General features: G+C 41.5%; 1 protein-coding gene across 3 annotated transcripts in view; it reads left to right on the forward strand.

Moving 5' to 3' along the window:
• The window catches only part of mctp1a (multiple C2 domains, transmembrane 1a), a 553815-nt gene that overhangs the window by 523979 nt on the left and 5660 nt on the right, over positions 1–24176 (forward strand). For all 3 annotated transcript variants that reach the window (XM_073066356.1, XM_073066347.1, XM_073066365.1), the window contains one exon: positions 18457–18554. In XM_073066356.1, the coding sequence (XP_072922457.1) occupies positions 18457–18554 (98 nt within the window). The remainder of the gene's footprint in view (positions 1–18456; positions 18555–24176) is intronic.

A 24176-nucleotide genomic window follows, 5' to 3' on the forward strand; every position in this document is an offset into this window, starting at 1 on the left:
GTGCCAGAGCCTGGGTCACCACAAGTGTTTTCCCTGTCCTTTCTTCAATGTTGTCCATCCATCTTTTCCCGTCTGCCTCTCCTTCTTTTCCCCTCCACAGTTCCTTGCAGAATGGTCTTTGCAAGGCCACTGGATCTTGTTACGTGGCCGTACCATCTCAGCTTTCTTTTCTTCACCGTTGTGAGAAGGTCTTCATGAGGGCCAACGTGGTGCTGGATGGTCTTGCGGACCTGCTCGTTTGTGATGTGGTCCAAGTATGAGATGCCCAAGATGTTGCAATAGCATCTCATTTCCAATGCCTGTATCTTCCTCTGTAGCTGTGCTGTGAGGGTCCATGTCTCGCATGCGTACAGGAAGATGGAGAATACCAATGCATGTAGGAGTCTGATCTTGTACTTCATGGTGATGTTGCTGTCCCTCCATATTGTCTTGAGTTTGGATAGTGCAGTCATTGTCTGTGTGGTTCTTGCCAGAACTTCTGGTCTTGATCCTTCATCACTGATGATTGCCCCCAGGTATTTGAACTGCTGCACTGTCTCAGGTTTCTGACCATGGATTGAGATGTCTGTTGTGATGGCACCGTTGGCATTTGCCATGAGCTTGATTTTCTCGGACAGGGAGTATCTGTTTCTCAGGCTCAAAATGTTTGAGGAAAAGGCATGCATTGAAGGTGAGAGCTCAATTGGTCCTGATGTGTCCTGTTCACCGGAACTCAATGCCTGAATGGTACAGGACATATGTAGAGAAAGAAGAGTGCAGAATTATATAAACTGGTTTGCAAAGCCTTCCTGGAGCATGCTAAGCCATGAAGACCAGACTATTGGGTGTCTATGACAGCAGACCTATCAGTAAGCTCATTGGTCCAACCTGAAGTGAGGTGGCATTGGTACTCTGCCAACGATGATGTAGTGTCATAAGTGATCGTTTTTCTAATCCTTACCTCAGCTTAATTAACAACAGAATCAATCTCTTAAATGAAAGAACCCTGGGGAAATAAACACACACCAAGATATAAACAAACCTTGCACAATGATGATTAAAGATTAGTTTTATTTGTCACATGTATATCGAAAGATTCAGTGAGATGCACTTGAATATTGTGCTGCGAGGTAGCCTGCAAGAATTGCCATGCTTCCAGAATGCCTTCCAACATGGTATGTGTTGAAGTCACTAACCCTAACGGTCTGTCATTGGATGTGGGAGGGAACAGGAGTATCGAACATTCGTAAGAAGACTTTCAGCCACAATGTTGTGCAGCAATCAGATAAAAAGCTCTCAGCTTCAATGCATATCCTTTGGTATGAAACATTCCAAGCCTGAGAAACAGATACTCCCAATCCACTCTATCTATGCCTCTTATAATCTTGTAAATCTCTATCAGATCTCCCCTCAGCCTCTGGCACTCCAGAGAAAACTTTATCCAGCCTCTCACAATAGCACATGCCCTCTAAACCAGCCAGCGTCCTGGTGAACCTCTTCTGAACCCTCTCCAAAAGCCTCAACATCCTGCCTAGAGTGGGATAACCAAAAAGCCTCTGACAATCATGTGGATAGTCAGAGGCTTTATCCCAGGGCTGAAATGGTTGCCACAAGAGGACACAGGTTTAAGGTGCTGGGGAGTAGGTACAGAGGAGATGTCAGGGGTAAGTTTTTTACTCAGAGAGTGGTGAGTGCGTGGAATGGGCTGCCGGTAACGGCAGATACGATAGATTCTATTAAGAGACTTTTGGATAGGTATGTGGAATTTAGAAAAATAGAGGGCTATAGGTAACCCTAGTAATTTCTAAGGTTGGGACATGTTTGGCACAACTGTGGGCTGAAGAGCCTGTATTGTGTTGTAGGTTTTCTGTGTTTGAATGTTTCTACATTTCAATACATTTTGGCCCATTTCAGCAGCTGCCATGATCCAAACTTCCATGGAAATATTTGTAAGATATAAAAAAGACAAACTATTGTTTAACTGAATAACAAATAAGAACACTACCAATAGCTCTACAGTACTATAAAACTGTGTATTAGTTACTAATAGTTATCGATCGAGGAATTCATCTGTTGTGTTCTTTTGATTGACTGTAAATGAACAAAATCAACGTAGACACCTAGTTAAATAATGTACTGTCCTCATACAATGCTTTAGATGATTGCATCCTCCAAGTCTTCATTTTAACATTCAAGATGATTTTTGATACCTTCATAATTCCTAACTTGTCGAAGTATTTCATTTTCACTCTCAGCTGTTTCTGGCAACTCCAAGCCTGAATGCTTGAAACTGCAGTGAGCAAACCAGTTCTGAATTGCCTTACTGCTTATCTCTTGCTAACTATCAGTGACAAAAATCATTGCTTTTTGAACACAAACACACACACAACTAATGCAATTTAAAACTGTTCGCTCGAAGCACAGTGTAGTGTCTAACGGCCATGAATGTGCACACATCTGATGCTAGTTAGAAACTATTCAGCAACAGTCTCCTCTCCCATTTAAGTGACACAGTGTCCCAAATCATCAAAGGGAATCCAGCTTATTTTATCAATTTTATTTTTGTTGTTTAAGAGTTGTCTCTGGAATTCAGAAGAATGAGAGGGGATCTTATAGAAGCATACAAAATTTTGAAAGGGATAGATAAGATAGTAGCAAAGTTGTTTCCATTGGTAGGTGAGACTAGAACTAGGGGACATTGCTTCAAGATTCAGGGAAAAGATTTAGGACAGAGATGAGGAGAAACTGTTTTTCCCAGAGAGTGGTGAATCTGTGGAATTCTCTGCCCAGGGAAGCAGTTGACGCTTCTTCACTAAATATACTTAAGATACAGTTAGATAGGTTTTTACATAGTAAGGGAATTAAGGGTTATGGGGAAAAGGCAGGTAGATGGAGCTGAGTTTACAGACAGATCAGCCACGATCTTATTGAATGGCATGGCAACCTCGATGGGCCGGATGGCCTATTCCTGCTCCTATTTCTTATGTCCCAAATAAATGACTGCACCAATTAATCTATAGCCCAATTAGCTGGAATTTACTGCATAAGCAGAACATGCTGCAGAAGAAACCCCACATCTAGGTGCTTCTATGAAAACAGTTTGATCCAAATTACTTTCCATTGGTAAAAACAAATTAATCTCCATGAACATTTCGGCTTCTCTTTCTCAAATTTCACAGTGAACTCAATCATATTATGATCACTGTTCTAAACAGCCATCTTGTAGACATTCTACAAATTCTCTCTCTTGAGATCCAGTGCCAACCTGATTTTCCCAATCCACTCACATGTTAAAATCCCCCAAAATTATCATAACAGTGCCCTTCTGGCAAGCCTTTTCTATTTCATGTTGTAATTTGTAGTCCACATCACTGCAGCTGTTTGGAGGCCTGTAGATAACTGCCATCAGGGTCCTTTTGCCCCTGAGATTTCTTAGCTCAACCCATAAAGATTCTGTACCTTCCGATCCTATGTCAACTCTAATGATTTAATATCATTTCTTAGCAATAAAGTCACACCACCTTCTCTGCCTATTCTTCCGATACATCGTGTATCCTTGGACGTTCCCAGAGACATGCATCCTTTAACCACATCTCAGTGATGGCCACAATATCATACCTGCCAATCTGTAGCTGTATGACAAGATCATCCACCTTATTCCTTATGCTGTGTGCATTTAAGTATAACACCTTAAGTCCAGTATTTGGTAATTTTTGCTGTGATTGCACTGCAACTTATCCCAATGGCTGCAAATTTGCCCCTTCACCTGCCTGTCCTCCCTGACATCTTTACTGCTCACTATCTTAGATTTATTTCTGTTTCCCCCCTTCTCCACTCTATCATTCCGGTTCCCATCCCCCTGCCAAATTAATTTAAACCCTCCCTAACAGCTCTATTAAACCTTCCCACCAGAATATTGGTCCCCTTTGGGTTCAGGTGTAACCCGTCCTTTTTCAACAGGTCATACTTCCCCCAGAAGAGATCCCGATGATCCAAGAATCTGAAGCCCTGCCCGCAGCACCGGTCTCTCAGCCACGCATTCATTTGCCTGATCCTACTATTCTTGCCCTCGCTAGCATGTGGCACAGGTAGCAATCCTGAGGTTACTGCCCTGGAGGTCCTGCTTCTCAGCTTCCTTCCTAACTCCCAGAAATCTCTCTTCAGGACCTTCTCCCTTTTCCTATCTATGTCATTGATATCAACATGTACCAAGACAGCTGGCTGCTCACGCTCTCCCTTCAGAATATTCTGGACCCGATCCGAGACATCCCATACCTTAGCACCTGGGAGGCAACACACCATGCGGGTTATCTCTATCAGGCTCACAGAATCTCCTGTCTGTTCCCCTGTCTATGGAACCCCCTATGACTACCGCATTCCTCTTCTCCCTCCTTTCCTCCTGCACAACAGCGCCAGACTCAGTGCCAGAGACCCGGTCACCATGGCCGACCCCTGTCAGGTCATCCCCCTCAACAGCATCCAAAACAATATACTTGTTGCTGAGGGGGGGCAGCCACAGGGGTGCTCTCCACTATCCAGGCATTTCCCTTCCCTCTCCTGACAGTCACCCAGTTTTCTGACCCCTGTAGCCTAGAGATGACTACCTCCCTGTAGCTCCTGTCTATCACCTCTTCACTTTCCCTAATAAGCAATAGGTTATCAAGCTGCAGCTCCAGATCCCTCACACGGTCTCTGAGGAGCTGCATCTCGGTCTACCTGGCGCAGATGTGGCCATCAGGAAGGCTGGAGGTCTCCCAGGATTCCCACATCTGACACCCTGAACAAAGCACTAACCCTGCAGACATGCTACCTAATTCTACAGGAATGAAACAAGGAAAAATAATTCTATTCACCCACTTACCTTGCCAAACACACAAACTTTTTAAACCGTTATCTTGTACTGTTAGCTGTGTGAGCCCTGCTGTTCCTCCGTCTGTCTGGGTCAATTCGCCAAGGGGGAAAAAAGACTTATTTCTAAGTTAATAAGATTAATTAAAGGAGCTGACTGGCCTTACCTGCCTGGGAGCAAGTTCGTCCTCAGCCTCTGCTCACCGAAGCCTCTTGAGCCAAAGCCTTCCTACTCTGTCTCCCACTACTCCATCGCCCACTCCGTTAATCTGCTCACTTTTTACACTATCCTGCTGTCACAGAGGCTGACCTTCACGCGCTTGTGCAGTCGTGCCCTGTTCAAACTGCCGAAGAAATGACCTTCCCCCTTTCAATCTGCTCACTTTTTAAACTCTCCTGCAGTCTCAGAGGCCGATCTTCACGTGCTTGCGTAGTTGTGCTCCGTTCAAACTACCAAAGAAATACCGATGTGTCGGTATTTCAGTGGAGTAAAGGAAATTACAGTGGCATGAGAGAGGAACTGGCCAAGGTTGACTGGAAAGGGACATTAGCAGGAAGGATGGCAGAGCAGCAGTGGCTGGAGTTTATGCGAGAAGTGAGGAAGGTGCGAGACAAATATATTCCAAAGAAGAAGAAATTTTTGAATGGAAAAAGGATGCAACCGTGGCTGACAAGAGAAGTTAAAGCAAAAGTAAAAGCAAAGCAGAGGGCATACAAGGAAGCAAAAATTAGTGGGAAGACAGAGGATTGGGAAGTTTTTAAAAGCTTACAAAAGGAAACTAAGAAAGTCATTAAGAGGGATAAGAACTATGAAAGGAAGCTAGCAAATAATATCAAAGAGGATACTAAAAGCTTTTTCAAGTATATAAAGAGTAAAAGACAGGTGAGAGTAGATATAGGACCGATAGAAAATGATGCTGGAGAAATTGTAATGGGAGATAAGGAGATGGCAGAGGAACTGAATGAGTATTTTGCATCAGTTTTTACTGAGGAAGACATCAATAGTAAACCAGACACTCAAGGGTGTCAGGGAAGAGAAGTGTGCGCAGTCACAATTACGACAGAGAAAGTACTCAGGAAGCTGAATAGTCTAAGGGTAGATAAATCTGCCAGACCAGATGAAATGCACCCTTGTGTTCTGTAGGAAGTAGCTGTGGAGATTGCGGGGGCATTAGCAATGATCTTTCAAAAGTCAATAGATTCTGGCCTGTTTCCGGAGGACTGGAAGATTGCAAATGTCACTCTGCTATTTAAGAAGAGGGCAAGGAAACAAAAAGGAAATTATAGACCTGTTAGCTTGACATCAGTGGTTGGGAAGTTGTTGGAATCGATTGTCAAGGATGAGGTTACGGAGTACCTGGAGGCGTAAGACAAGATAGGCAGAACTCAGCATGGTTTCCTTAAAGGAAAATCCTGCCTGACAACCTAGTGCAATTGTTTGAGGAAATTACAATAGGCTAGACAAGGGAGATGCAGTGGATGTTGTGTATTTGGATTTTCAGAAGGCCTTTGACAAGGTGCCGCACAAGGCTGCTAAACAAGATAAGAGCCCATGGAATTACGGGAAAGTTACATACGTGGTTAGAGCATTGGCTGATTGGCAGGAAACAGAGTGTGGGAATAAAGGGATCCCATTCTGGTTGGCTGCCGGTTACCAGTGGTGTTCCACAGGGGTCCGTGTTGGGGCCGCATCTTTTTACGTTGTATATCAATGATTTGGATTATGGAATAGATGGCTTTGTGGCTAAGTTTGCTGATGATACAAAGATAGGTGGAGGGCCTGGTAGTGCTGAGGAAACAGAGAGTCTGCAGAGAGACTTGGATAGATTGGGAGAATGGGCAAAGAAGTGGCAAATGAAACACAATGTTGGAAAGTGTATGGTCATGCACTTTGGTAGAAGAAATAAACGGGCAGACTATTATTTAAATGGGGAGAGAATTCAAAGTTCTGCGATGCAACGGGACTTGGGAGTCCATGTGCAGGATACCCTTAAGGTTAACCTCCAGGTTGAGTCGGTAGTGAAGAAGGCAAATGCAATGTTGGCATTCATTTCTAGAGGAATAGAGTATAGGAGCAGGGATGTGATGTTGAGGCTCTATAAGGCACTGGTAAGACCTCACTTGGAGTACTGTGTGCAGTTTTGGGCTTCTTACTTAAGAAAGGATGTGCGGATGTTGGAGATGGTTCAGAGAAGATTCACTAGAATGATTCCAGGAATGAGAGGGTTAACATATGAGGAACGTTTGACTGCTCTTGGACTGTACTCCTTGGAGTTCAGAAGAATGAGGGGGGACCTCATAGAAACATTTTGAATGTTGAAAGGCATGGACAGAGTGGATGTGGCAAAGTTGTTTCCCATGATGGGGGAGTCTAGTACGAGAGGGCATGACTTAAGGATTGAAGGGTGCCCATTCAGAACAGAGATGCGAAGAAATTTTTTAGCCAGAGGGTGGTGAATCTGTGGAATTTGTTGCCACGGGCGGTAGTGGAGGCCAAGTCATTGGGTGTATTTAAGGCAGAGATTGATTTAAGGCATCAAAGGTTATGGTGAGAAGGAGAGGGAGTGGGACTAAGTGGGAGAATGAATCAGCTCATGATAAAATGGCAGAGCAGACTCGATGGGCCGAATGGCTGACTTTGTCTGCTCCTTTGTCTTATGGTCTAACAATCTGACAATCTAACAATGTCAAGCATGTATTTTCTAAAATGGTAGACATTGTGTATTGGACAACTTCTGATAACTTTCCCAAACATACTATAGTGTGCAACTCCAGAAATAAATTATAGCAATTTATTTGTCCTTGGATGACTCAATCCTCAGCCTTTTCTGTTTTAAACTAAATGTTAGGCAGGTACACTATCCAGAAGCATTCAATTATTAGATAGAGTCATTTTCTGTAAGGGTGGCAGGATGGAGGTGTAAAGCACTCCTTTCTTCTGCTAGGCTGCACATCATCCTTGGGCAAGCTGTAGCACCTGCTTAGCACCCCCACCCCTTCAGGGTCACGTGAAACCATGGGAGCAGGTAGTGGATGGTCAGATGAGCAGCTGGTGCATATCACAAGTCCTGGTTATGTGACCACTGATGCCAGGCAGACAATCTCTGAAGAGGATTGATAATGGCTGGGGTCACCCGTCTTGTAAAGACTGTCCAGAAGAAGGCAGTGGCAAACCTCTTCTGTATAAAAAATTGCGAAGAACAATTATGGTTATGTATGGGGAGGAGAGTGAGGATGGTGGTGTGGGGAGGAGGGGGGGTCTCCCTCATGGGCAACAATCTCTCACTACTTCTCACATTAAGGACAGATGGAAGACCATGATTGGCCACGTCATACAACACGGCAGATAATGATGAATGATGGTGAATTTACTATACCTACGTTTTAACGATTTATCACAATGATAAAATTATTTGAGACAATAGAAAACTCTAAAACTTACCATTCAAATATAATCATTGGAAAGTACAGCACAGAAGCATGCCCTTTGGCCCATCCACTCTGTGCTGAATACATTTAAACTGCCTGCTCCCATCGACCTGCACTTGGACCATAGCCCTTCATACCCCGGCCATCTATGTATCTAACCAAACTTCTCTTAAATGTTGAAATCGAACCTGCATCCACCACCAATGTTTTCCCTCATATTTCCCTTAAACACCCTTTCACCCTTAACCCATGAACTTGGTTTTAGTCCCACCCTACTTTAGAGGAAAAAACCTGTTTGCATTTGTCCTATCTATACCAGTCATAATTTTGTATACCTCTATCAATTTTCCCTTCAATCTTCTACATTCTAGGGAATAAAGTTCTAACCTATTCAATCTTTCCATATAAATGTATTCCTCCAGTCCCAGCAATAATTACTGCAGACTGATTAATTATTCAAATAACTTTAATACATTGAAAAATTAGGCAGGAGTTCATCAAACTGTATAGAAAGCACATTGTCATATTTCACTATGTAGGGGTTGCATGGAGTTATATTAAGCAACTTCTGTCCACTGTGCTGACTGGCTCTGCAGTTAAGTAAAAATGTAATTTTCCTTATCTTTTAACAGTAAATCAATTTAAAGTGAGATTTGTCTTATCATTCACTTTGTGTGTGAAAGAAACAGGATTGTACTAGCTTTGATCAGGAAATTAAATTTGGAATATGTAGTGATTCTCAGGAACTGTTAATAGCTATCACAGGGAAAGAATGGTAATTGGGTTCATTACCGTTTACAAATTGTTCATTTTCTGGTCGCTGAGTAAATTAATATTGATGCAAAGGACTAAAGTTAAGTGCTCCTGACAGGCGTATGTTTTGCATAGAGCTATTTCAGTAAGAGAATTATTTTGCTTGGTGGACCCAGTGCAGATATTTTCTGTCAGCTTTACAATTGATGATACAAAATAGAGCAGAAATATCTTTCATTGCCTTTCATTCTCATGGAAAGCTACTGTATATTTAGACTCAGTTACTAGAAACACATTGGGGGACCAAGGTAAAATTGTTCCTTATGTTCCCCGCCCACCTGGCTTCACCTATCACGTATCATTTTCTAGCTTGTCTTCCTCCCCCCTCCGCCTACCTTTTTATTCAGGCATCTTCCTCTTTCCTTTCCAGTCCTGATGAAGGGTCTCAGACTGAAGTGTCTATTTTATTTATTTTATTTTATTGAGATACAGCGTGGAGAAGGCCCTTCCAACCCTTCAAGCAATTCCTTAATTTAATCCTGCCCTAATCACAAAACAATTTACAATGACCAATTAATTTACCAACCAGTATGTCTTTGGGCTGTGGGAGAAAGCCCATGCAGACAAACTCTTTACAGGCAGCAATGGGAATTGAACCAAGATCACTGGCACTGTAAGCGTTATGTTAATTACTATGCCACCCTCAACCGTCAACTAACACACACAAAGTGCTGGTGGAACGCAGCAGGCCAGGCAGCATCTATAGGAAGAAGCACTGTTGACGTTTCGGGCCGAGGCCCTTCGTCAGGACTAACTAAAAGGAAAGATAGTAAGAGATTTGAAAGTAGGAGGGGAGGGAAAATGCAAAATGATAGAAGACTGGAGGGGGTGGGGTGAAGCTGAGAGCCGGAAAGGTGATTGGCAAAAGGGATACAGAGCTGGAGAAGGGAAAGGATCATGGGACGGGAGACCTAGGGAGAAAGGAAGGGGGAGGGAAGCACTAGAGGGAGATGGAGAACAGGCAGAGTGATGGGCAGAAAGAGAGAGAAAAAAAGGAGGGGGGATAAAACTAAATATATCAGGGATGGGGTAAGAAGGGGAGGAGGGGCATTAAAGGAAGTTAGAGAAGTCAATGTTCATGCCATCAGGTTGGAGGCTACCCAGCTGGTATATAAGATGTTGTTCTCCAACCTGAGTGTGGCTTCATTTTGACAGTAGAGGAGGCCATGGATAGACATATCAGAATGGGAATGGGATGTGGAAGTAAAATGTGTGGCCACTGGGAGATCCTGCTTTCTCTGGCGGACAGAGCGTAGGTGTTCAGCAAAACGGTCTCCCAGTCAGCGTCGGTCTCACCAATATATAAAAGGCCACACCGGGAGCACCGGACGCAGTATACCACACCAGCCAACTCACAGGTGAAGTGTCGCCTCACCTGGAAGGACTGTCTGGGGCCCTGAATGGTGGTGAGGGAGGAAGTATAAGGGCAGGTGTAGCACTTGTTCTGTTTACAAGGATAAGCGCCAGGAGGGAGATCAGTGGGAAGAGATAGGGGGGACGAATGGACAAGGGAGTAGCATAGGGAGCGATCCCTGTGGAAAGCAGAAGGGGGGAGGGAAAGATGTGCTTGATAGTGGGATCCCGTTGGAGGTGGCGGAAGTTACAGAGAATTATACGTTGGACGCAGAGGCTGGTGGGGTGGTAGGTGAGGACTGTTTATTCTTCTCCATAGATGCTGCCTGACCTGCTGAGTTCCTCCAGAATTTTGTGTGTTGCTCTTGATATCCAGAATCTGCAAAGTGTCTTGTGTTTGTATCCTTATGTTTGATAAATCATTTTACATTTAGATGATCATGCATGTCATACAACTGGGCACATGATAATGATATATCTAGGCAATGACCAAATATCATCTGTTGAACCTGAGATAGCAATGGGACTGAGTCCGAATGGATCTAGAAACAAGGAAAAATATTAAAAGAACATATATTATGGAGTTAATGCCATTAAGATTGAACCACAAATTGCATGATTTATTGTCTGAAAATTTTATACTATAACCTACATTTCCTGCAATGCTGAAGGAGGTCAAAAATATTTTCAATAGAACTGAAACTAATTATTCTCTTTTGGAACTATTAAATGAGCTTGAAAATAATAGTAACAATAGATTCAGATTCAATTTATTTATCACATGTACATCAAAACATAAAGTTAAATGTGTTATTTGCACTAACATCGAACACACCCAAGGACCTGCTGGGGCAGCTAGTGAGTGTCACAATACATTCTGGCACCAACATAAACTATCATGTTCTGCAGAGCAACACAAGCAACAATAGCAAAGTAAGCCACTTTTGTCCACACCCCGCACCCACTCATTCACACACAGACAGGCTTTAGCCTCAGGACGGGCCATCTTCAGGTCTCCAGTGGACCTTGTATTAGTCTAAGGATGAGGTGAACACAAGGATTATGATGAAATGTTTTGGAAGGCTGCTGAGTTTATTTTTAAGCTTGACTGTTCCAATTCTCTATAACTTTGCTATTTATACTGTATGTGCAGTATGAGAGCTATTATCTGGGTTAAGTTCAGACAAACAATGTCTGGGAGGATGAGGGGCAGTCTGCCTGAGAGAGCTTTTGTGCCCTAAAGTTAAAATAGGTTTATTGTATAGCTTCTATAGTTGATCATTTTCAGACACAGACCACATTGGGCTGTCTATATAGAACAGCTCTCTGTAGGGCATTGTCTTTTTTGGCTTTTGATCTTCAGATGGCCTACTAAAGCCTAGCATTGCTCTTTAGAGAACTGCTTCATAATTCTGCACCAAAGTAAAAAAAAATTAATCTTTAAAAAATAATAATTTAATCCACAAAAGAGTTTAGCCTTTCTGAGATTTAATAAGTTGAACTATTAAAATTGTACAAGATATTCTGTTCCCTTAAGAAATAAAAGCCCCACAGGAAAGACTGTCCAACTCTGACTAACAAGAGAAGTTAAAGATAGTATTAGGTTACAAGAGGTTTATAATGTAGTCAAAATATATAGTACCGTAAGTCTTGGATCTGAGATCTTTGATTTCAGCAAAGGATGTCTAACAATTCATATACAGACTGAAAATAAAAGGAAAGAGAACCAGCAAGTGACATAAGTATCGGACAGTTCAGCTCAATGCATACTACATACTTGCGTTAGAAAATGGCACACTGCCCCAAAATTATTTCAGTAACTTCACAGTTATAAAAAGATATCACGGATATCAAAAAAGGATGGATTCTGGACTGCAAAAGTAAGCCGCTTTTGTCCGCACCCCCCACCCACTCATTCTCACACAGACAGGCTTTAGCCTCAGGACAGGCCATCTTCAGGTCTCCAGTGGATTTTGTATTAGTCTAAGGATGAGGTGAACACAAGGATCGGTTAACATTGGGTTCCACTAATTCTGCTTGTAAATTTCATTAAAAACTCAAGCTGAATTGATATAGAAAAATATAGAAATATTCAGCAAAGTTATTTGACAAATACTTGTAGTTAGAAAAACAGATTTAACATTTCAATTCACTCATCTTTGGTCAGGGATATTCAAGTTAAATAATAGTATATGTCTGAAATTAATTTGGCTTGTTTTGTAAACATTTTGTTTCAAACTATTTTCAGTACCACAATGTAAACATATTATAGCACAGTATGCTCATTGTGCACTGTTTTACTGAATTGGATAGCGCTTAAAGCCTGCAAATGTTGGTTGATTTAATATATATTCCTTCGATTTTACTAAAGTCTGAATGATTTCATGTGGAATCTGCATTTTCATTTACAATTTCATAAAATTGACAGGCAACAGAATGAATTGGCTATTTCTGAATGTTGTCTGTTAGCAGAAATAAATAAGAAAGAAAAACTTTTACTCTAATTCTCATAAAGAACTGCTGGAATACTCAGCAGGTGAGAGGGAGATCATTAGAAAAGTGGGTAAAGTTAGAAATTAAACATGTTTTAAATTGCAGGGGAGAGGGGTGGGGGGCATGAACAGAATAAATAGGAATGATTGTGATAGGTTAATGACCAGGAGGAACGGAATATCAGAAATAGTGCAGTGAAGGTGAATGAATCAGGAGGGGATGAATAAGGATAGAGGAGAACAGAAAGAAACAATGCTGGAACTGTGAAATACATTACCGCTGCTGAATATTTGAATACAGCATCACAGCGTGTAAACCACTTTGACTGAGAAAACTAGAAATTAAAATACAAAGTTACCTACCTCATTCAGCCATTAGTGTTACACATTCAAATACTCTTAAGATTTTAACATCAACATTAAGAGTAGGACTGTGAGCTACCTGAAATTTTGGAGTTATTGTAGCTGTCATGAGTGCATGGTTATTTTATTTAAATTTAAAGTTTTATTCAGATGATTTGATGTACAAAGGCTAAAAAGATCAAACTTTATGTATGAAAATGGGTGTAAGTCCTTAATATTTTAAATTGTAATCTATTCAGCATGATGATTCACTAATTTGAAATTGTGACTAGAAAGTTTTAGGCTTCTTAAATATACAAATCAGCAAGCTTTAAATCACCTATGTGAAAATAAAACACACTTGTAGTTGATGACACTCTGCCTAGTCACTACAGGCAAGAAATAAACAAGTGACTCCTCAGATTTTAGTTTTAATTTGTCCACCCACTACCAATCTAACAGATTTCCACACCCCAACCCAACTACAGTCTAGCCTATGGGAATCCAAAGGGACCAATATTCTTGCAGGCAGGTTTACTGGAGCTGTTGGGAGTGGTTTAAATTAATATGGCAGGGGGATGGGAAGCAGTATAATAGAGCTGAGGATGAGTCAACAGATTTACAAGTAGATGATGGATGTAACATGAATGTAAAGAAGGACAAGACAATAAAATACATACAGATCAGAGTTAAATTGTACCACAGAGGCAAAATTCAAAAAGGTGAAAAATATAAATGCACACGGCATTCAGAACAAAGTGCAGTTAGAGATTGGTAGGTATGATGTTGTGCACATCACCAAGTCATGGCTGAAAGAAGGCCACAGACTATGGGAGCTTAACATCAAAGGATATACTTTATATTGAAAGGACAGGCAGTGGTGTGGCTCTGTTGGTAAGAGATGGAACTACAACTTTAGAAAGAGGTCAGAAAATGTTGAATCTTTGTGGGTGGAGTTATCAAATTGCAAGGTTAAAAAAACCATTATGGGAATCATATACAGACCTCCAAGTAGTAGCCAAGATGTGGGGTTGAGATTGCAAAGGGAGTTAGAAAAGGCATGTAATAAGGGTAATGACACAATTGTAATGGGGTCTTCAATATGCAAGGGGATTGAGAATATCAGGTTGGTGTTAGATTGCTAGAGGGGGAATTTGTTGAATGCTATGAAATTGTTTTTTAGAGCAGCTTGTGCTTGGGCCTGCTCAGGGAAAGGTTATCTTAGCTTGGGTGTTGTGTAGTAATCCAGATCTTATTAGGGAGCTTAACATAAAGGAACCATTAGGAGGGAGTGATCATAGTATGATTGAATTCATACAGCAATTTAAGAGGGAGAAGTATAAGTCACATGTATCAGTATCGCAATGGAATAAAGGGAATTACAGAGACATAAGAGAGGAGCTTGCCCAGGTGGATTGGAGGAGGATACTGACTGGGATGACAACAGAGCAGAGATGGTTAAAGTGTTTTGAGAATAGTTCACAGGGTGCAGGATAGTTATGTCCAACAGAAGTTCTCAAATGGCAAGGGTAGGTAGCCATGGCTGACAAGGGAAGTTTTGGATTGCATAACAGGGCATACAAGGTAGCAAAAGTGAGTGGGAAATTTGATGATTGGGGAACTTTTAAAATCCAACGAAAGACAACCGCTACTTTGAAATACAACAGAATGCTAGAAATGCTCAGCATCACAGCGTGTAAACCACTTTGACTGAGAAAACTAGAAATTAAAATACAAAGTTACCTGCCTCATTCAGCCATTAGCGTTACACATTCAAATAGCCTGCCTGTGTGAGAATGAGTGGGTGGGGGGTTGTCTTTTGTTGGATTTTAAACTGACAAGGGAAGTTAAGGATTGCATAAAAGGGCATATAAGGTAGCAAAAATGAGTGGGAAATTTGATGATTGGGGACCACTACTTTTCACATTGTTTGTCAATGATTTAGATAATGGAATTGATGGCTTTATGGCAAATACCAAAATAGGTGGAGGGGTAGGTAGTGCTGAGGATGCAATGCTATTGCAGATCTTAGACAAATTGGAAGAATGGGCGAAAAAAGTGGCAGATGGAATACAGTGTTGGGAAATGTATGACAATGCATTTTGGTAAAAGGAACTATAGTGTGGACTATTATCTAAATGGGGAGAAGCTTCAATCATCAGAGATGCAGGGGGACTTAGGAGTCCTTGTGCAAGGCTTCCAGAAGGTTAATTTACAGGTTGAGTCTGTGGTAAAGAAGGCAAATGCAATGTTGGCGTTGAATTCAAGGGGAATAGAATATAAAAGCAAGGAGATAATGCTGAGCCTTTATAAGACACTAGTCAGGCTGCACTTGGAGTATTGTCAACACAAACAAGAGAAAATCTGCTGATGCTGGAAATCCAAGAAACACACACAAATCCAAGGGACTCAGCAGGCCAGGCAGTATCTATAGAAAAAAGTACAGTCAATGTTTTGGCTGAAACACTTTGGCAGGACTGTTAACAGTTCTGGTCCCCATATCTCAGAAAGGATGTGTTGTCATTGGAGAGAGTCCAAGGGAGGTTCACAAGGATGAATCTGGAATGAAGGGGTTAACATATGAGGAGCGTTTGGCAGCTTTGGGCCTGTACTCACTGGAATTGAGAAGAATGCGTGGGGAATTTATTGAAACCTATCGAATGTTGAAAGGATTAGATAGGGTGGATATGAAGAAGATGTTTCCTATGGAGGGGATATCCAGAACTAGAGGGAACAGCCTTAAAATTGAGGGGTGACCTTTTAGAACAGAAGTAATAACTCTGTGGAATGCTCTGCCATGAACTGCGTTGGAGGCCAAGTCTATGGGTATATTTAAGGTGGAAGTCAATCATTTCCTGATTGGTTAGGGCATCAAAGGATATGATGAGAAGGCAGGTGTATGGGGTTGAGTGGGATCTGGGATCAGCCATAATGGAATGGTGAAGCAGAACAGTGGGCTGAATGGCCTAATTCTGCTCTTACGTCTTATGGTCTTATTACTGCTATCTAGTTCCTGTTTCTTTGTTGTTCATGGTCAACTTAACAACAGGCTGGGCATTTGCCCACCAGCGACATTTAAGTTTGAAATGTTTGCCCACCAGCAACATTTAAGTTTGAAATTGAAGCCAGTTTTAGGTCAGGCTCAACTAACTTTCCCATTGCTTGCATGTCTTGTATAGTACTTGCCTTTTATGAATACGATGTCTGTTCAGGTTGGATTCTGTTCAGTTGGGTTGCCTCCTTGAATTCTAGATGTAACTTTCATGATGTTCTGGTGTCAAACAGTGGATTGAAGGGCTACTGCCTGCTAGCTTGTGGAGTAAGGGGAAATTGAGGAGCAGCAGTGAAGATCAACAGAGGACTTTTGTTTTCCGCCTTCAGACCTTCTACAAAACTACCATTCTGTAGGCACTGTGTTATAGATGCAAGCCATCCAATACATTTCTGATCCATCAATAGCGTGGCTCTCACTAATTCAAATAAACTTTGCTTATTCTCTGTACTGGGGTATATTGAATTCCCAAGGAAGTTTGCAAGCTTGGAAACCTGCTTTAAATAGCATAGGAAAAGGTGCTTAACATTGTATCATCTGTTCTGCTGTGAATCAATGAGTTATTTTGCATTTTGCATCTTCCCATTATACAGTTAACTTTGTAAAACTTGTGTTTTAACAAAAAGTGCAAACAGTTGAATTTCAAATTAGTTTCCCTCTTAAGGAAACATTATAAGATCTGATAGTCATGTAATATTCAACTGATTGCCTGAGATCATGATTACAGAAGAACTGCAGAATGTCAGGGTACTCTCCTGACTGTTGTGTAGTTTTAGTTTGCTGGTTGCCTCTCCTTGCTGCAGCTTTGACCTGAAGTAGATATCCAAGTGCAACCTCTTCCAGGCAGCTATTTTGCAGTTCATCATTTGGCCTAGCTCAGTGCAAGTTCTTCTCCATCAAACTTGACAGGTCCCTCCATCCCCTCCAGAATTGCTTTGGGAACCACTGAAGTTTGGTCACATAGCGCATGGCTGGCAAAAATATCCATAACGCCATTTGTTCTTGGATTAGAAATTGGATATTTCATTTGTGAAAATGAAAAAATAAAACACTTAAAGACATTAGAAAGCAATATATTTAACTTTTAAAATTGCGAAATTACATTGACTCCAAATTCTTTATCACTATTAAACTGAATAGGCCTTTAGACTAATAGCAGATTAATCCAGCATCAGTTAAGTAAGTAATCTATAAAAGTTTGTGTTCCCTGCAGAAATCTGAGCTCAGAAACAGAGCACAGACATCCCCTGAATTGCAATCAGCTGAGCGCAAGTTCCGGACTCTCACCTACATTCAGGAATCCCAAACATGGGCAAAAGCCAATAGTTTCAAACATCTGCTGGCTCTTAAACAAAATCCAAGATCTTAGGCTGTAGGATTTCAAACTGCAAAAGAAATAAATTAGGATCCCACAGCAACACATACAGGACCTTTATCTGGTGTCACTGCCTCCAAGGAGAAGTACTAATTATGCCTTAATTTGAGGAGGTTTACAAGAGTGATTACTGCAAAGAAAGAGTTATGGTATGACGACTGTTTGATGGCTCTGGGCCTGTACTCGCTGGAGTTTAGAAGAATGAGGGGAATGTCACTGAAACCTATCAAATATAGAGGGGTGTTTCCTATAGTGGATGTGTCTAGGACCAGGGGCCACAGCCTCAGAGTAGAGGGATGCCCATTTAAAAAAGAGATGAGGAGGAATTTATTTAGCCAGAGGGTGGTGAGTCTGTGGAATTCATTGGCACAGACAGCTGTGGAGACCTGGTCATTGGGTACATTTAAAGTGGAGGTAGATAGGTTCTTGATTAGTCAGGGCATCAAAGATTACAGGGAGAAGGCAGGAGAATGGGACTGGGAGGGATAATAAGTCAGCCATGATGGAATGGCAGAGCAGACTCAATGGACCAAATAGCCTAATTCTGTTCCTACATCGATATCTTATGGTCTTGAGGTGAGTTAAAACTAATAGATAGTGACATGGCCCATTAATGCAAAAATGAATAAGAAACCATGTAAGATGGTTTAACTGTGTACATAGTTTTGCTGATTTTACAGGTATGAATAGTCTCAATCGAATGTTGATTATATTAACAGCCTAAGAGTTGAGAAAAAAAAAGCCTGAGTTCCTTTCTTTAACATTTTTCACAGGTATCCACAAATTCACTAAAAAACTTCGCAATCCATATCTCATTGATAACAATGAACTGCTGGACTTTCTCTCCAGAGTACATTCTGATATACAAATGGTAAGTACCACTCTATCTGTTTAAAGTAACAAGAGAGCATGATTGTTAAACAGAACTGAACATCTTGAGTTTCAGAGGGCAAAATGGAGAAAGACAAAGGGAATAGTGTGGGAGGGGAAATTCATCATAACCTTTTGGAATAAATTCCAATCAGAAGTGGAAAGAATGAGTAATTTCAAGTTTCTGGGTGTCAATATGTCTGACAATCTAACCTGGACCAAACATATCAACGCAGCTATGATGTGGGGGTGTGTTGGTGGTTGCTATCGCACAGGATCGGAGTAAGCTGCAAAGAGTCAGCTCCATCATGAGCACTAACCCTCGTAGTATTCAGGACCTCTTCAAGAAGTGATGCCTCAAAAAGGCAGCGTCCATCACTAAGGACCCACATCGCCAAGGTCATGCCTTATTCTCACTGCCACTATCAGGAAGGAGGTACAGAAGTGTGAAGGCACACACTCAACGATTCAGGAACAGATTTTTTTTCCCTCTGCCACCCAATTTCTGAGTGGATGTTAAACTCATGAACTCTACTACTTGTTTTAAAATTCTACTTTTGAACTACCTATGTAACCATTTTGTAAACGTACTGTAATTCACAGTTTTCCCCCTCTATTATTAAGTCAACATGTTTCACTGATATGCCAGTGATGTTAAACCTGGTTCTGGTTCTCAAACTCCAAATGGGATAGCAACTTTTGCTAGTTGATTGGTCTTTTCCATCATGTCATAGAGTGATAGAAAAGTACAGCACAGAAATAGGTCCTTCAGTCCATCTAGTCCATGCTGAACCACTTAAACTACCTACTCTGATTGTCAAAATCAGAACACTGGTGAAATATTGGTTCTGATATTAATATGTTCAGGTACTAAACTGAAGTTTTAATTTTCAATTACGCAGCTTTTTAGCTGCTCTAACAGTATGGCAGAGAGTAAACTTTCTAATTCCAAACAAGTAACAGTTCAGTATAAATAAGAGTGACTGAAGGACTCTGAACATAGAGCACTGATGTGAGAAATCCTGACACATTATGCATGATTTTCCTTTGTGTATTTGTATGGTCTCAGTGATTTACCACAAGTATGATTTTACAACTTGTAATCCTCACCAGTTTATTTTCAATGACTATGATATACACCCACTTGCCACTTTATTAGCTACACCCGTACATCTGCTCGTTAATGCAAATATCTAATCAGTCAATCATGTGGCAGCAACTCAATGTGTAAAAGTATGCAGGCATGTTCAAGGGGTTCATTTTTGTTGTTCAGACCAAACTTCAGGATTGGGAAAAATGTGATCTAAATGACTTTGACCATGGAATGACAGGGTTGTTTGAGTATCTTAGAAACTGCTGATCTCCTGGGATTTTAACGTACACCAGTCACCAGATTTATGGAGGATGGCGTGAAAAAAGAAATACATCCAGTGAGTGGCAGCTCTGTTGGCAAAAACGCCTTGTTAATAAGAGAGGTTAGAAGAGAATGGCCAGACTGGTTCAAGCTGACAGGAAGGTGACAGTAACTCAAATAACCACGTTACAAAAGTGGTGTGCAGGAGAGCATCTCTGAAAACACAACACATCGAACCTTGTAGTGGATAGGCTACAGCAGCAGAAGACCACAGACATACTCTCAGTGGCCACTATTAGGTACAGGAGCTACCTAATAAAGTGGCCACTGAGCGTACAGTACAGACAGTCCCCGGGTTACGTACAAGTTCCATTCCAAAGTCCGTCCTTAAGTCGGATTTGTACGTAAGTTGGAACAAGTACATCTGGTATTATTTAGCGTCAGTTAGTCAAATGTTTGTCTTAGTATATAGTATATATTTTACCTTTCTATGCATATAAAACACTTAAGAAGCGTATGTATTGTATTTCAGTAATTAAACCACTGCGTTGCTTAGTAATAATTGTAGCTTCCATCGGGGCAGGGCTTTTCACATGCTCCATTCTTCTCACTTTATCCGTTATCCTTTAAAATTGTTCCGATCGTTGACCGACTGTAGCCTAACGATTTTCCAATGACTGATGGCGTTTCATCTCTTTCCAAATGCTTTATTATTTCCACTTTATTTTCAATTGCAATCGCTTCCGTCAATGGAACAGAAACCCTGTGGGCGGCGGGTCTCGAGCTCTGCTGGCTCCCGAGGTCCACTGGGTCCTAAGGACTACCGCACTGTATTCCCCGGATCCTAAATGGGACAAGTGGCAGCTGTGCTGGGTGTGGGTATTTGATCCTCCACAATATTCCGCATGGGAATTTAAACTGGAGCTGGCAGTGTTTTTTTTTTACGAGGTCGAGTTGTGAGCTCAACATCAATCCGGCATGGATAGTACAGGAGTCACTGGATCGACAAAAACCCGGCACGGGAGCGGTGTGTCACTGGATCGAACTCGGGAACCTCCGTTCTCGAATCTCGAGCCGGCGCCTATCTCACTGCGCTACCAGCCGACCGGTGTGGTGGGGGGGTGGGGGTCTTACTAAGAAAATTTTAAGCCAAATACAAAGTTAAACACTCAACACAGTGTCAACGGCAACGACATAAAATGGCGGACAGCGTTCTCCTTCTTCGGTTCGTAAGTACGAGTTGTCAGTAAAATCAGACGTTCATAACTCGGGGACTACCTGTATATCAAAATGGGAAAATAACTCTGGGTATGCAATCCCAGAAACACCTCATCAAAGATGAGAATGACTGTTCATTCCAAACATAGTATTTGTTTGAGTTCTTATATTTGATGACAAATATAAGAACTCATACAGAAATACTATGTTTGGAATGAATTTATCCCCTCTCCACGCAGCCGATGAATCCAAAGGAATGGCAAAGACCAATACATTTTGAAACTTGTGGCATCGCAGCAGTTGTCAGGTCAGTGTTGAACTCAACATAGAAATGCCTTAGGGACTCTAGCTCCAAATTTTTCCGTGAGCTTTACTCCAAAGTCTTCCCCATAATTGCATATAGCCACAAAGCAGCAGAGGTTTGAGATCAGAGTTTTCCTTCTAGATGAGCTGCCAACCAGGCTGATGAGGCCCATCTGCTGAGGTGACCAGGTTTAGGATGCCAGTAACCTGCCTTTGCCCCTTCTCCTGTCCGTAGAAACAGTTCCGTTAGGCTTAGTAGATAAGCCACATGTGAAGGCCAGGAGCTGAACTGGGTTATCAAAGACTATTTAAAATGGACACCATTAAGAGCTTATCCCCACCACCACCCCTGGCTATAACAACATTAAAATATCTTGCTTTGAACTGGATAAGATACAACAGCAGCTTTATATGAGAAATAAGATCTGTTTAGTTGAGGCTGTTCAGATAGGTGCATTGAACCACAAAAATACTTTTGAGGAATTGAGAAAAAAAATGAAGATTACTATATAACCATATAACAATTACAGCACGGAAACAGGCCATCTCGACCCTTCTAGTCTGTGCCGAACGCTTACTCACCTAGACCCACTGACCCACACTCAGCCCATAACCCTCCATTCCTTTCCTGTCCATATACCTATCCAATATTACTTTAAATGACAATACCGAACCTGCCTCTACCACTTCTACTGGAAGCTCATTCCACACAACTAACACTCTCTGAGTAAAGAAATTCCCCCTTGTGTTACCCTTAAACTTTTGCCCCCTAACTCTCAACTCATGTCCTCTTGTTTGAATCTCCCCTACTCTCAATGGAAAAAGCCTATCCACGTCAACTCTATCTATCCCCCTCATTATTTTAAATACCTCTATCAAAACCCCCCTCAACCTTCTACGCTCCAAAGAATAAAGACCTAACTTGTTCAACCTTTCCCTGTAACTTAGGTGCTGAAACCCAGGTAACATTCTAGTAAATCTTCTCCGTACTCTCTCTATTTTGTTGACATCTTTCCTATAACTCGGTGACCAGAACTGTACACAATACTCGAAATTCGGCCTTACCAATGCCTTGTACAATTTTAACATTACATCCCAACTCCTATACTCAATGCTCTGATTTATAAAGGCCAGCATACCAAAAGCTTTCTTCACCACCCTATCCACATGAGATTCCACCTTCAAGGAACTATGCACCATTATTCCTAGATCACTCTGTTCTACTGCATTCTTCAATGCCCTATCATTTACCATGTATATCCTATTTGGATTATTCCTACCAAAATGTAACACCTCACACTTATCAGCATTAAACTCCATCTGCCATCATTCAGCCCACTCTTCTAACTGGCCTCAATCTCTCTGTAAGCTCTGAAAACCTACTTCATTATCCACAACGCCACCTACATTAGTATCATCTACATACTTACTAATCCAATTATCCAACACTAGATATCACGATTTTTGAAGCGATAAACCTCAAAATCATTCAGGCTGCTCTTTATAATATTCTTGGTGGTGAAGGCATGATGAAATGCTGGAAGGATAGAAATTGACTTCAGGGATAGACAGTCATAGAGCACCACAGCACAGAACAAGCTCTTCAGCCCATCTAGTCTGTGCTGAAACATCAATCCACCTAGTCCCATTGACTTGCACCCAGATGATCACCCTCCGTGCACCTCCCATCCATGTACCTATCCAAAGCTCTCTGAAATGAAAGGTGCATCCACCAGATCCACTAGCAGTCCACACTCTCACTACCTTCTGAGTAAAGAAGTTCCCCTTAAACAAATATATGTAGTATAAATATATACAAAAATCGTTGGAATTGGCAGATAGATGGTAAATGGAATTTAGAACCAAGGAAAATTAAGTGTTACATAGAAAACTTACAGCACAATACAGGTCCTTTGGCCCACAAAGCTGTGCCGAACATGTCCTTACCTTAGAACTACCTAGGCTTACCCATAGCCCTCTATTTTTCTAAGCTCCATATATCCATCCAGGAGTCTCTTAAAAGACCCTATCGTTTCCGCCTCCACCACCACCACTGGCAGCCCATTCCACGCACTCACCGCTCTGCATAAAAAAAACTTACCCCTGACATCTCCTCTGTACCTACTTCCAAGCACCGTAAAAATGTGCCGTCTTGTGCCAGCCATAGTTACACTTTGGGAGGAAGAATAAGAGACAATGTAAACCTGAGGAGACAATTCTACAAGGAGTTCAAGAACAGACAGGTCTGAATGTGTGTATGCATAGTTTGTTAAAAGAGGGAGTGCAAATTGTAATCCCTGTGTGAAAGCACAGAGGATCCAGACTATTATGAATACAGGTATTGAGTACAAGAGCAAAGACACCATGATGAGATTTCCGATAACAGCAGTTTGGTAACGGTGGAATATCTCATCCAATCCTGGGTGTCATGCTTTAAGCAGAATGTGAAAGCTTTGAAGAAGTGTAGAAGACATTTATCAAAATATTTCTAAAAATGAGGAACTTTAGACATACAGAAACTGGGATTTATTTCCTTCGAACAAGGGAGGTTACATGGGAATTTAATAGGTTTATTTAAAATCACAAAAGGTGTGGACGGAGTACCCGGAGAAAAACTCTTCCCATTACACAGGTTTTGAACAAGGAGAAACAGAATGAAAGAGACTGACAAAACAACTAAAATAACATAAAGGTTGAACAAGTTAGGTCTTTATTCTTTGGAGCTTAGAAGGTTGAGGGGGGACTTGA

This window comes from Hemitrygon akajei, chromosome 2 (genome assembly GCF_048418815.1).
Source record: "Hemitrygon akajei chromosome 2, sHemAka1.3, whole genome shotgun sequence".
NCBI classification, from domain to species: Eukaryota; Metazoa; Chordata; class Chondrichthyes; order Myliobatiformes; family Dasyatidae; genus Hemitrygon; species Hemitrygon akajei.